Source organism: Bactrocera dorsalis, chromosome 4 (genome assembly GCF_023373825.1).
Source record: "Bactrocera dorsalis isolate Fly_Bdor chromosome 4, ASM2337382v1, whole genome shotgun sequence".
NCBI classification, from domain to species: domain Eukaryota; kingdom Metazoa; phylum Arthropoda; class Insecta; order Diptera; family Tephritidae; genus Bactrocera; species Bactrocera dorsalis.
The window spans coordinates 26917949-26930491 of NC_064306.1; the positions used below are offsets into that span (position 1 = coordinate 26917949).

At 36.0% G+C, this 12543-nt stretch overlaps 1 protein-coding gene across 30 annotated transcripts in view; it reads right to left on the reverse strand.

The window, feature by feature from the left end:
- The window catches only part of LOC105233287 (disintegrin and metalloproteinase domain-containing protein 23), a 545110-nt gene that overhangs the window by 117165 nt on the left and 415402 nt on the right, over positions 1-12543 (reverse strand). For all 30 annotated transcript variants that reach the window (XM_049456178.1, XM_049456177.1, XM_049456175.1 and 27 more), the window contains exon 8: positions 6092-6238. In XM_049456178.1, coding sequence (XP_049312135.1) covers positions 6092-6238 — 147 coding nt within the window. The remainder of the gene's footprint in view (positions 1-6091; positions 6239-12543) is intronic.

The following is a 12543-nucleotide window of genomic DNA, read 5'->3' on the forward strand; positions in this document are numbered from 1 at the left end:
GTTGCACCAAATGGCTTCTAAATATTTAAATCACATAATGGCCAAGGCACAGCTGTTGCGATACCACCGTAGGAGGGTTGGTTGGCGAAATACGCTTGAGTATGCAGCGGGCGCGCGAAAATTATCATAATGTATAAAAGAATTAGACAATACTTAAGAAATGTCCATACGAAATGAACAAAGTCATTGGGTTGCAGGATCGAAAAATATTTAACTACAAAAATATAAAAGGAACGTGTTCAAGCAAAACATATATTTATATCAATTAAGCGTTCTCAAAAGCAAATACAATCTCCTTTGTTATATTCACTAACTTCAAAATAATATAAATCCTGGTCAAGTATAAGCCAGAATAAAACTCTAGATTTCACGAAACTCGCAAAAAAGCATGATAAAGGCATTTTATTCAGAAATTTTTTTCAAGGGAGCCGGAAGCTGATCTGTTCGTTTTAACTGCCCCTTAAGTACTTATAGTATCATAAACAAATTTACGCTGAGGAAAAAAATAATTCACTAAATTGCTTATTGAATGGACAAGATATGTACGCTCTCAAAAACAAATATAAGCAATAGCAGAGCAAAAAAAGGAAAGAGAATAGAGATATTATACAGCAAATAAGTACAAGATAAGTAGCACCACGAGTTTTCGAAATCAAATCCGGTGATCCTACAATAAGAAATAACAGATTTTATGTTAGCATAGTTCCTTCAGAGTTGAGCTGCTCAAGGAGAATCTACATATGTATGTAGCTAACCTGGCGGACATATTGAGTTGAGTGCAGGTCACCCAGATTAGCATGTTTTACACAGTTTACAACGTAAACTTAAAACAGCTGGTATATAATACTTATATACCCAAAAGCTTCAAGTTTTAAAAAATATTTTCTTTTGTTTCAGGAGATGACACTGTTAGTTTTTTGTGCTGTATATTGGATAAAAAACACAAATTTCTAACAAAAAATTTAATTTTAAATCAGAATGAGAAGCATTATCAAATAGAGAAGTAGTGCATGATGTCAGTAAGCTTCAATTCATTTCGAGCCCTAGTTTCAACCCGAAAATCCGTAAAGAATTTAAGCGGCCATAATAATTAAGGAATTACTTACACTTCTTATTGGCAGTACTTTCGAATTTGTAGAATATGCAGCTGTGCACGGAAACATGCCTTTAGCACACTTACTTACTTAGAAGTAGAATTGAAAAAATTATTAGATTCCTCATTACCATGTTAATACTTTATTGTATGGCCCCGATTTTGAAGACAGCTGCACATGTGCGAGGTAAGCTCTCCACCAATTGCTGACATCTACTTCTCGGAATGGCATACTACGCTGCCTTAATTCCAGCCCAAATATCAACCCAATTTTTGAACTTTTGTTGCCCGATCTTAACTTTACAACATTCCAAAAGTTTTCTATTGGGTAAAGATCGTGACATTGCTATCGCTATTCTAATACATTTTTCGGTAGATAATAAATATTTTTTTACCCTAGCCCTATGGTTTGGATTATTATCATGCATGAATATCAAACTCATTTATTTTTGGATTATTATTATGCTTAAATATCCAATTTACAGACATTGATTCAACTGAGCATGGCTCCATTGTGTGTCTGAAAACTTTTAAATAGATATTCATGCAGCTGTTCATTCTGAACAACGGTCCCATTCTATATCTTGAAATCTCAGCACACAACATGACATTACCATGTTTTACGGTTTTAATATGTTTTAACTTTTTTGGTGGTCTTGAGTTTAAGTGTTTGCCTTTCTTACGATGAACAAAGGATTTACCATCGGCTCCAATTAGATTCACTTTAGTTCCAGCGCTGCATAACACTCTTTTTTAAAAATTTCCATCAATCTCTCCATGAGCCATTGAACGGTTTTTTATAAAAGCGGTTTTTTCCGCTGATCAAACTATAAAGGCGAACGTTATTGACGCGTCTTCTAGGAAGGTCCCTGGATATGTTTAAATCAAATTCTTTATTAATTTCGGCCATAATGACGCGGAAGAACTTAAATGAATCAACCTCTCACCTTCTCACAACTGTTTAATCAACTTTGCAAGTGGTTTTATGTGGGAGAGCCTTCCGGATTTTATTTTTTACTTTTATCTCTGGATCAGAATTAATATGCATACCATTTTTCGTGAACATTTTAATATTTCTGCTATTTGAGAAGAACTATTCCCGTTTTCTAAGTGTTCGTACATAAAAGATCGCGGAGTACAATGAATTTCGCTATCCATTTTTCATTATACTACTATATTAAAAGTTTACCCTTAAGCCATTTATAGCTATTGGTCGATTTATCGACCAGCAACTTTGAAAAATCACCAAGTCGAAAATGAACGAGATATGTCGTGAAATCAATAATTGTATGCGATTCTGCATATTTCTGAATCCATGGGTAAACGGCTCAATGTAACAATCTCAAAAAATTATAAGCATGGAGTTTTTTTATTGTAATCAAAATAAAAAGTTGAAATGAAATCAATGCAGTGGATCTAGGTGCGGTCGGAAATGGGCTAAAGCAATAACTTTCTCTCACAACTTTCGATTTTCAAATGTTAAATGATTATAAGTGCCAAGTGTGCTATTTCGTTGAACAGCTGAAAAGTGCAACTTGTCGAAAGAAATCGCCAGCAACAATATACCGTTATATAACGGGTGATTTTTTTGAGGTTAGGATTTTCATGCATTAGTATTTGACAGATCACGTGGGATTTCAGACATGGTGTCAAAGAGAAAGATGCTCAGTATGCTTTGACATTTCATCATGAATAGACTTACTAACGAGCAACGCTTGCAAATCATTGAATTTTATTACCAAAATCAGTGTTCGGTTCGAAATGTGAAAATCCGCTTTTTTATCGACAAATTTTGTTCAGCGATGAGGGTCATTTCTGGTTGAATGGCTACGTAAATAAGCAAAATTGCCGCATTTGGGGTGAAGAGCAACCAGAAGCCGTTCAAGAACTGCCCATGCATCCCGAAAAATGCACTGTTTGGTGTGGTTTGTACGCTGGTGGAATCATTGGACCGTATTTTTTCAAAGATGCTGTTGGACGCAACGTTACGGTGAATGGCGATCGCTATCGTTCGATGCTAACAAACTTTTTGTTGCCAAAAATGGAAGAACTGAACTTGGTTGACATGTGGTTTCAACAAGATGGCGCTACATGCCACACAGCTCGCGATTCTATGGCCATTTTGAGGGAAAACTTCGGACAACAATTCATCTCAAGAAATGGACCCGTAAGTTGGCCACCAAGATCATGCGATTTAACGCCTTTAGACTATTTTTTGTGGGGCTACGTCAAGTCTAAAGTCTACAGAAATAAGCCAGCAACTATTCCAGCTTTGGAAGACAACATTTCCGAAGAAATTCGGGCTATTCCGGCCGAAATGCTCGAAAAAGTTGCCCAAAATTGGACTTTCCGAATGGACCACCTAAGACGCAGCCGCGGTCAACATTTAAATGAAATTATCTTCAAAAAGTAAATGTCATGAACCAATCTAACGTTTCAAATAAAGAACCGATGAGATTTTGCAAATTTTATGCGTTTTTTTTTTTAAAAAAAGTTATCAAGCTCTTAAAAAATCACCCTTTATTACCTCAGTCAAATACTCATCTGTAAAGTAAAGCTTTGATACTTTGTATATGTGAAACAAGGAAAACTTTACCACAAATATTTGCACCAAAAACTGTGTTTGAGGTTAGAGGTGAAAATGCAGACGCGAAATATTGAAATATTGAAATATTGTTGTATTTCTAAAAAACAAATCTGCAATCAAATCTGCCACCAATAAATAGCTTCATTTAAACGAGGAATAAAATTGCTAAAGCAGTAATGTGTTGATGTATGAAAGTATGGTAAACAACACATGACCCTCATAGAAAGAGGCAAACTAAAAAAAAGAGGCAACAATGTAAACAATAATAAAAAATTATACATAAAACCAAAATGCCATGCGCCGAATCAAACCAACAATAAATAGGGAAGCAATAAAAAAAATTGCAAATCAGAAAATATGCGAACGCAAAAAAGGGGAGAATTGATGTTGAAAGAGCGCCTTAGAGATCTGAGCAATGCCAGTCGGCAAGCAGCTCAGCAAGGTTGCCACCATCTAATCATCACCTCGGCCACAAGCCGAGTTGAGCTGCGCTGCCTAAGAGGAGTTAAAAATAAGAGTTGCAGAACGGATTTCACACACAAACACACACACTTGTGCTTGCAAGAAATCGTCATAAATATGAATGGGCTGCTGCGCTATTGAATCTGTCGAGAATCAATATGAATGTGTCATAAATTTCAAATTTCGCCAACCCAAACCAATGACTTTGTCGCTAAAGCAGTCGCTGATGTGCTCCACCAGCACTCAACCAAAACATATGTATGTGCCTGTATGTGTATGTACTTATGAGTGTGTTTTCAGCTTGAAATGCCATGCAAAGGTGAGACAGCGGCTGCTTAGTTGATCCTAGGCAGAAGCACAGTTATGTAAGTTAGGAGTGAGTCTGCTTGCGTGTTGGCGCAGAAGTATTTCCGATTCGAATTCGTATAAATTGTGGCAGCAGCGAGTCATAAGTTTTTACCTCCGCTTCATATACGCAGCGTTGATATTGTAATTTTTTATACTTTATGTTTTTTTGCTTTACTTTTTTGATTCTTTTCGCAACTTTTTATGTGGCATTGCATATTTTCCCCAGGATGCTCGTTGGCTTTGGATGTGTTCCCCCTTTGGTTGCTTCAGCAGTCAAGCCATCGTGTGGGGTGCGAAGACAAGGCATTGGGCTGAAACCAGGACCGAATTTTGGCTGGCAGTGCTAAATTCCTTTTTTATTTGTTGGACTTTTTTTTTGCTCGCAGTGCGATTTATTCTGTGATTGTTTGCAAGTGCTAGTATTCAAGCATACCGCTAAGAGCGTGTTTGTGTGTGAGTGAATGTACGCCTGATTTCTTTTTCCTAAGCAATGTTTATTTATTGGTGTCGCGCACATAAAATTTCTCAGCCACCGCCAGTGTAGCCACACATATTGAAAAATATTGCAGTTTATGGAAAGTACGATGGAGAAAAAATGTGTGGCAAAATCATTGAAAGCGTCTGCAAGGAATAATTCCTTTCAGAAGTGGAGATAAATCCTAAAATACTACACTGTAAGAAATTTAGTTGAATTTAGAATATAAGCAAGAAACGTATAAAAGGTTGCATATATTTAGTTTTAAAGTAGCGCTCAGTTTATTATCTTCAAGACTTTTTTGCGATATTTTCATAATATTTCCAAAATTAAAAAGAAATTAGAAAAAATGATAATTTTTGTTTCTTTCTAAATCTTGAAAATATTCCAACATTTTTTGAAAAGGTTTCATTTAGCTTGAATTTCTAATTTCTATTTCAATGCAACCTATCAACTAAGTACAAGCAACATTTAAAAAATAGCGCCTGAACTGTTTTCTGCCAGTGCAGAAGTAGACTGCAATTGAAATCAAGCGAACCGAAGTCTGTTTCTAACAACGGACTGCAGCTTACGCTGGATATAAATGCGGATTTTATTTAAAGTTCACAATTGAAAAACAGATCTGTGGATAAATGTTGGCGAACACAGTGTGGAAATAAATGGGTCTGCTTGTGAGTGTGTGTGTGTGTGCGCATTTGCATGCCGATTTCGCTTAGACGCAGATATAAATCAAAATTCAGGCCGATTGTCGGCATTTGAGCGTGAAAATGTGGCTACCGCACAGCACACAGTGGCAGAAGAAAGATGCCATAAAACGACGGCATAATAAAAACTGGATAAGCGAAGGCTGTAAAACATTTTCGATTCAGCGCGAATGTATGTGAAATCATAAAGGATTTGCTAACATAACGAAAACTTAAAGCGCCAACTTAAAGCGGATTTTCGAGAGCAGTAAAGTACAAAACAAGAGCTTGCGACTTTCAAGTTGATGAAGCCCTCACAGTTGTGGTTACGAGAATTAGAAAAAAATTCACAAACAAAGTTTTTCTTTTGGCTGCATAAAAATGTTTGAAGTAAATTAAATATATGAATTTTTGGTGACCGTTATTTGGTCTCGATTACGTACCGAAAGATCGCCTCCATAGAAGGGATGTATAACGAATGTTTCGTTGCCGATGTGTATGACGCCGCTGACACCATTGCACGTATGGAAGGCGGCGCTAGCACCAGGATAGTCCTTAACGGTGCCATGGTAATAGCAATGCTCAATGTCCTGCAAAAGAGAGCGAGAGTACGAGAGAAAGAGATATAGTATTATAAATAGAAATATAATTCAATTAATTTATTATAACAAATGCAAGAAAAATAATTAAAAGCGACAGCAAGTGCAACCACAAATCCATAATAAATGAACTCGGATAAATAGGTGGATAGAGCTTTAAAATGTAAAATGCTTTTATGCAAATTTAATTAAATATAGCAGCATAAATGTTGCCATTGAATGTATAATAATATTTGAAATTTAATCATTTGTAATAATGCGTAATATTATATCATATCACTTTCGATGTGTGGTTAAGCATTTGTGGTTACTAATTGTGCTTGCTGCCGCCAACATTTTGAAATTTTGAATTGAACGATCATATTGAAAGGAAGCAAATTTTATTTATTAATTTACTTATATTATAAACATATATACAAAAACCAATATATTGTCTTTACATTATAACTGCTAAGTTGGATTGGGTAAGAATATAATCTACAATACCTTAGGTTAAGGTCTGCAGATCTAGCAGAGCAATGAAATGCCATAGCCTTTTTATGGTCTGAACAACGAAAAATGAATCTCAAATATAATCTTTGAATACTTCTTAAAAATGGTTTTTATTTTTTTTGACACACATACTTTTTTATGGCGTATAATTTTCTAGAGGAATAGCTGTCACTCTAGCAGCTGTCAAAGTAAACACCTGCTTTTAAGATTTATGTTTAGTATATTTGGCTAATTATCTTTCTGAGGTTGTTGTCTTGCTTATGGTGTAAGGTAGGAAAAACTATCGAATTTCAAGTCTAAACAATTCCGAATGGACGAAAATTTGGTGGCCGATTCAATTCAACAAATTTGTGAGAAAATATAGAAGAAAAAATATTGCTGAAGCAAATACATGGCTTGGTGGCGACTTTTCGGACACTGCCCTCAATAATTGTTGTGCTAGCATTAAATGTGGTGAAATGAGCCCCCCGGTGAGACGGTGAACGCAGTGGATGCCCAAAAGGGGTTGTTACCGACGAAAACAACAAAGAAGTCCGCAAAATAATTTTGGATGAACGCGAAATGAAGTTGTTTGAGATGGCAGGCACACGAAAGATATCAACTGAACATAAAAATCCGATTTTTCACAATTAATTGGGTATGAGAAAGCTGTCTACAAAGTAAGTGCCGCCCGAACTCACTTTTGAGCAAAAACCAAACTCGAGTTGATAATTCGGAGCAAAGTTTGGAGATATTCAATTAAGTAAACTTGAGGTATTGCATCGATATGTAATTATGGATGAAACCTAATCAACAGTCATCCGATGAACCAGCACCAAAGTGTGGAAAGACCTAACAGTTGGCTGGCAAGATTACGGCGTCTGCAGTTTGGTGTGTCAATAAAAAACTTGTATTGACTACATTGGAAAAAAACGGATAACCAAAAGCGACTATTACATAGCGTTATTGGATCGTTTGAAGGACGAAATCACCGAGATACGTCCCCAGGAAAGTGTTGTTTCAGCAAAAAAATGCACCGTGTCGCAAATCAGGGAAAACATTTGTACTTCAAATTAATTCCGCAGCCACCGTTTTATCCAGATCTGGCCGCAGCGACTACTCCCTTTTCTAAGATTTCAAAAAAATGCCGCCAGGCCAATTTTGAAGCGAAGGACAAATCGTGCTACCAAAATGGTATCGAATAGTTGGAGGGTCATTACCGTAAGTGTATCATCATCGAAGGGAACCGTGTTGAATAAAAAAAAAGGAATTTTCCAAAAAAATTTTGGCTTAGGCCGGGGACTTTCAAATTTACTTGTTAAATATACCGCTAACTCGACTCCATTTAAGTGCAAGAGGTCTCAGAGGATACATAAATTATATTAAATTGGACAATAGCTGTTATTAGCTACTTTTAATCACTCTTAAATTAAAAAAAAAGTAGAATGTAAGACTATAACAACAGCTCCAGAAAAAAACTAAATAAATAAATTATCCAACGAAAACAACAAATTCCATAGCAACATTTATAAGCATTGTATATAACATACAGTACATATAGGCTATAGTGTATAGTACCCTTTCTAAATTAAAAAGTTTAGCACACAAGAACTTCATCTTGATCGTTCAGTTTGGCTATATCTGGTGGCTATATCCTATAGTAGTTCGATATCGAGATCGGTTCTAGCAAATGAGCAGCTTCTTGGGAAGAAAATGACGTGTAAAACGTTATCTAATTAATATCTCAAAAACTGAGGGACATGTCTGAGTATATACAGACAGTCAGACAGACGGATATTGCTAAATCGACTTAGCACGTCACGCTTATCATTTACAAGTATATATATATAATTTACAAGGTCCCCAACTCTTCCTTCTGGATGTTACGAACTTAGTGGCCCCAGCTGTTATGAGAAATTGTTGTGAAATGTTAGTTTCCAGTACTTCTTTTCTAATTTTACGCTAGTCTCCCCTTACATGGCATAGTATAGAGCATCAACCATTTTCAACATGTTTATTACATTCGTTCATATGTACGTGTGCGAGTGTGTGTGTATACATGTTCAATTAGAAATAATGAAAAATCCCTTTGTAGACATTTACCCATACTTGCTTGCATGAAATTAAATTATTTGCCAATCTAATTTCCTCATTTCAATTGGATCTTTGATTTTGGCATGCGGACATGCAAGCAACAGCCACCAACATTCCCACATACCGGCCGACATACGTCCACGGGGGTGTGTGGGAGTATCTTTTAATACTCTGCTGCTCATTGCCTGCTGAATAATAAGAGCAAAGGGAACTAATACGTACACATACATGGTTGTGCACGAGTTTCAACCTACATGTGTTTGCATACGATTTTCTATGTATGTATTTATATAACGATATACCATATGTATGTATGTGTTTGCGTTGGGAACACCGCCGTCGAATCTGAGAATTTCAAATTTTGTCGCCGGAGCTCTGAGGTAGGTAAAGATCAAAATAAATTCCAAATGAAGTAAGTAAAAAAAGGCCATATATATGTATAGTATATCTCAAATAAATCGAATCCAAATATGTAAAGTAAACATGAGAAAGCACAGCAGCAAGGTAAATGGAAGAAAAACGCTTTGGATTCCTTTTTAATTTAATTTCTGCGCCACTTAGGTTTGCGACGAAAATGCTGTCGCTGCCGCTCCAGCTATCTTGATTGAATATACATATATGCCTACCTAACTACATGCAGACATACATACACATATACATAATATAAGCCGCCATTCGTCGGATTACTTAACTGCTGGGTGGTGGAGAGCTTCAGGTGGGATTCGAGCTGCATACTAGCAGGGTGAAAACTTTGCTTACTAACTTCACATAAAAAACTGTCTACATACACCTAGGAGTTGCTATGTACCTGCGAAAGTTTGTGTATATGCGCGTGTGTGTCCGAGTCACCAGCACAGATTTATAGCAAGGCAACTAAACGTTTTGCACACGGCGACCCGATGAACCAATGTCCGAAAGACAAATAGCCAAGTCGGCTGTACAGCGGGGTGGGGGCAAAATAGCAAGGTGCATATATGTATTTTTAAGTAGAGATGTGTGTCGATGTGTTGCTGGGTTGGGCAATAGCGAATCTCTGCCTTCGCATTTGATGAGATTTGTATATTTGGCAAATATCTTGCATAAGCCACATTGCAGAGCGACCACACAGCGAAAGGTAAGCGACTGTCTAGTCGCAGAATGATTGCCTGAACACATACTCACCTACATGCAACTATCTACAAGCAGATTTTATTTATTATGTACATCTATATGAGTATGTATAAACGCACACATAGTCACAGGTGTGTTTAAGGTTTGGAGTTTTGATTTCTTACCCGCGTTCACCACTTCTTTTGTTACCTCTTAACCACCCGGTTCATCAGCAAAACATAAATGCGCCGAAATATGCTGCTTCCCCCTACCAATGAGGGAATTCAGGAAGCACACGTTCCATTCCAAATCAAGCATAATTTTTATTCATACGTTTCCCTAACAAAAAATTCACATATGAATTGTAAGTGTGTGCATACAGTTTTCTATACATATATTTTATTAAAGGAAATGACAGCACAAAAGCCGTAAAAAAGGTCTGCCCTTCGTGTTTATTGAAGCGCATTTCTTGAATTCGCAGTTTTTTTTAGTGCATAAATAAATCTAAGAGCAGAGCTTGGTGCTCACAGAAAATAAAGCGAACAAGAAAGGAAGTTTGCTTCTGTCGAAACGAAACTTTAATACCCTTCACAGGTGTATTCTTAGTTAATGTGTGTAAAAAGACACAGAGAAAGAGAGTGTGTAAAAAAGAAAAAGATTTTTCTCTTTTTTGTTTGAATGGCAGCTATAATATTCTGATTTGAACAATGTATGCTACGATGCTGAAAGCTTTTCTTTAAACAAACAAGACTTAACTCATCACGCAGATTATATACACTCGTGGCCACGCAAACCTTACCACTATATTTTCTCAATTTTTTTCGGACTATTTCGTTCTTTCGATTTTTTACAATTTTTTTTTTTTTCACATTTCATGTGTTCTCCGACGCTTTCCTATAGCTGTTACAAACCGTCGAGGGTATACAAATAAAATACAATAACAAACACACATTCAAACATATCTCCAAATGAAGTGACGAATGCTGAATAGCTGTAAAAATCGCACAAACTTGGCTATTTTTCACCAACTTAGACTCCATTTCCCTTTATTTTTATGCCCAGCCAACACTTCACCTACATGTTCGACACGGCGTATACGCAACCTACGTTGATGTACTCTGTAGTAGAAACTTTAAACGTTTTAAAAGCGCCTGCATTAATATGCGTCGGTGTAAGCGTGTTTTACATACAAACCCAACAAAACACATAGAACTATATGCACACACATTTATATAAACACATGTGTATGTATGTGTATCCCCAGCTGCACGCGCAGTTTGGGTATATTTTGTAGATTTGAGTGTTTGTTTGTATATTTTGGGTCTTTGTAGTCTGCCCATCCTGCGCGCGTGTTTGCTTTTTGTGTATCACCACTTCTTTTCAACTCTTGCCTTCGCTCGGCGTTTTTTGCTGCGAATTATTTTGCATTTTACATTTCCTTACACATGTCTGCCCGGGCAGCGGTGCGTGTAAGCATCTAAAGGTCATCAGCTATTCATCAAATTACTGGATTTTCTTATTATTCGTTAAGCCACTGAACGCATGGGTATCTCTGTGTGTATATGCGTGTGTGAAGTAGGACAGTAGTAAATCTCATGTCAGTCGTATTTGTTATTTAGAGTTGAAAATTTTATTTTATTTGCATATGTCCAAATATATTTGGTTGTGTGTGTGCGTGCATAATTGACCGTCAATCAAGAAAGGGTTTCTTACTTGGCATTTGTAAAGCTTAGAAATAGTAATATCATTTAAAATATAATGTTTGTGTGTTTAAATAAATAACCGGGGTATAACTCGGTATTTAGGGTATATTTCTAGTTATATAACTTGTAAGCTAGTCATGTGCAAAGTAGTCTTGTGGTATTGCATTAGAAAGTAGCAAATCAGATAAGGTTATATTAAATGAATTATTAAAAAAAGAGATTATCAGGCAAATTTATGCATAAATATAGATACATAGAAGGACAGTGATTTGGCGTAAATATGGGCTATTTTTCATATTTAAAAGGTTAACCTGACGCATAGCCTTCCAAAGAAGTTTTGTAAACCTAATCGTTTTGTTTGAGAATAAATATAATATATATAAATATTTATTGTGGTATACCTTTTATTAGATTTATTTGCGTAATTTCGGTTACTTTTTAGTAGTCGGAGAAAGATACTTATTGTTAGATACTAGAGCAGAAGCAACGAACACTGGACTGTATGGAGTCTATAAAGATTTCAGTTTAGTTATAGTTCGAAAAAGGTATGCACCCAGAAAATTTTCCTTAAAAATTCATCAAAAAAGTTAGTTCGATTTATTTGCAAATGTAAAACACTCTCAAAAGAGTTTTGGAAAAACTAAAAATGCAAACCGATAACTTTCGAAGGAGTGAATAAAGAGTGCCGACATTTTTTATGAAGAAACAAGAAAACTAACTTAAGGAACATAAACAATCATTCCCTTAGATAGCATTGATGAAGTAGATAACATTTTGATGGACCTCAAAATAGCAATTTCATAACTCTATTGGCCTAACTGCAAAACTTCGAAAAGTTTCCGTCTGAACTATAGTATGTATTTGCTTGAGATATTATTGCAAGATTGATTCTATCTCCAAAAGTATGCTTTGTGAAAAAATATGTTTGTTGCCAAATAA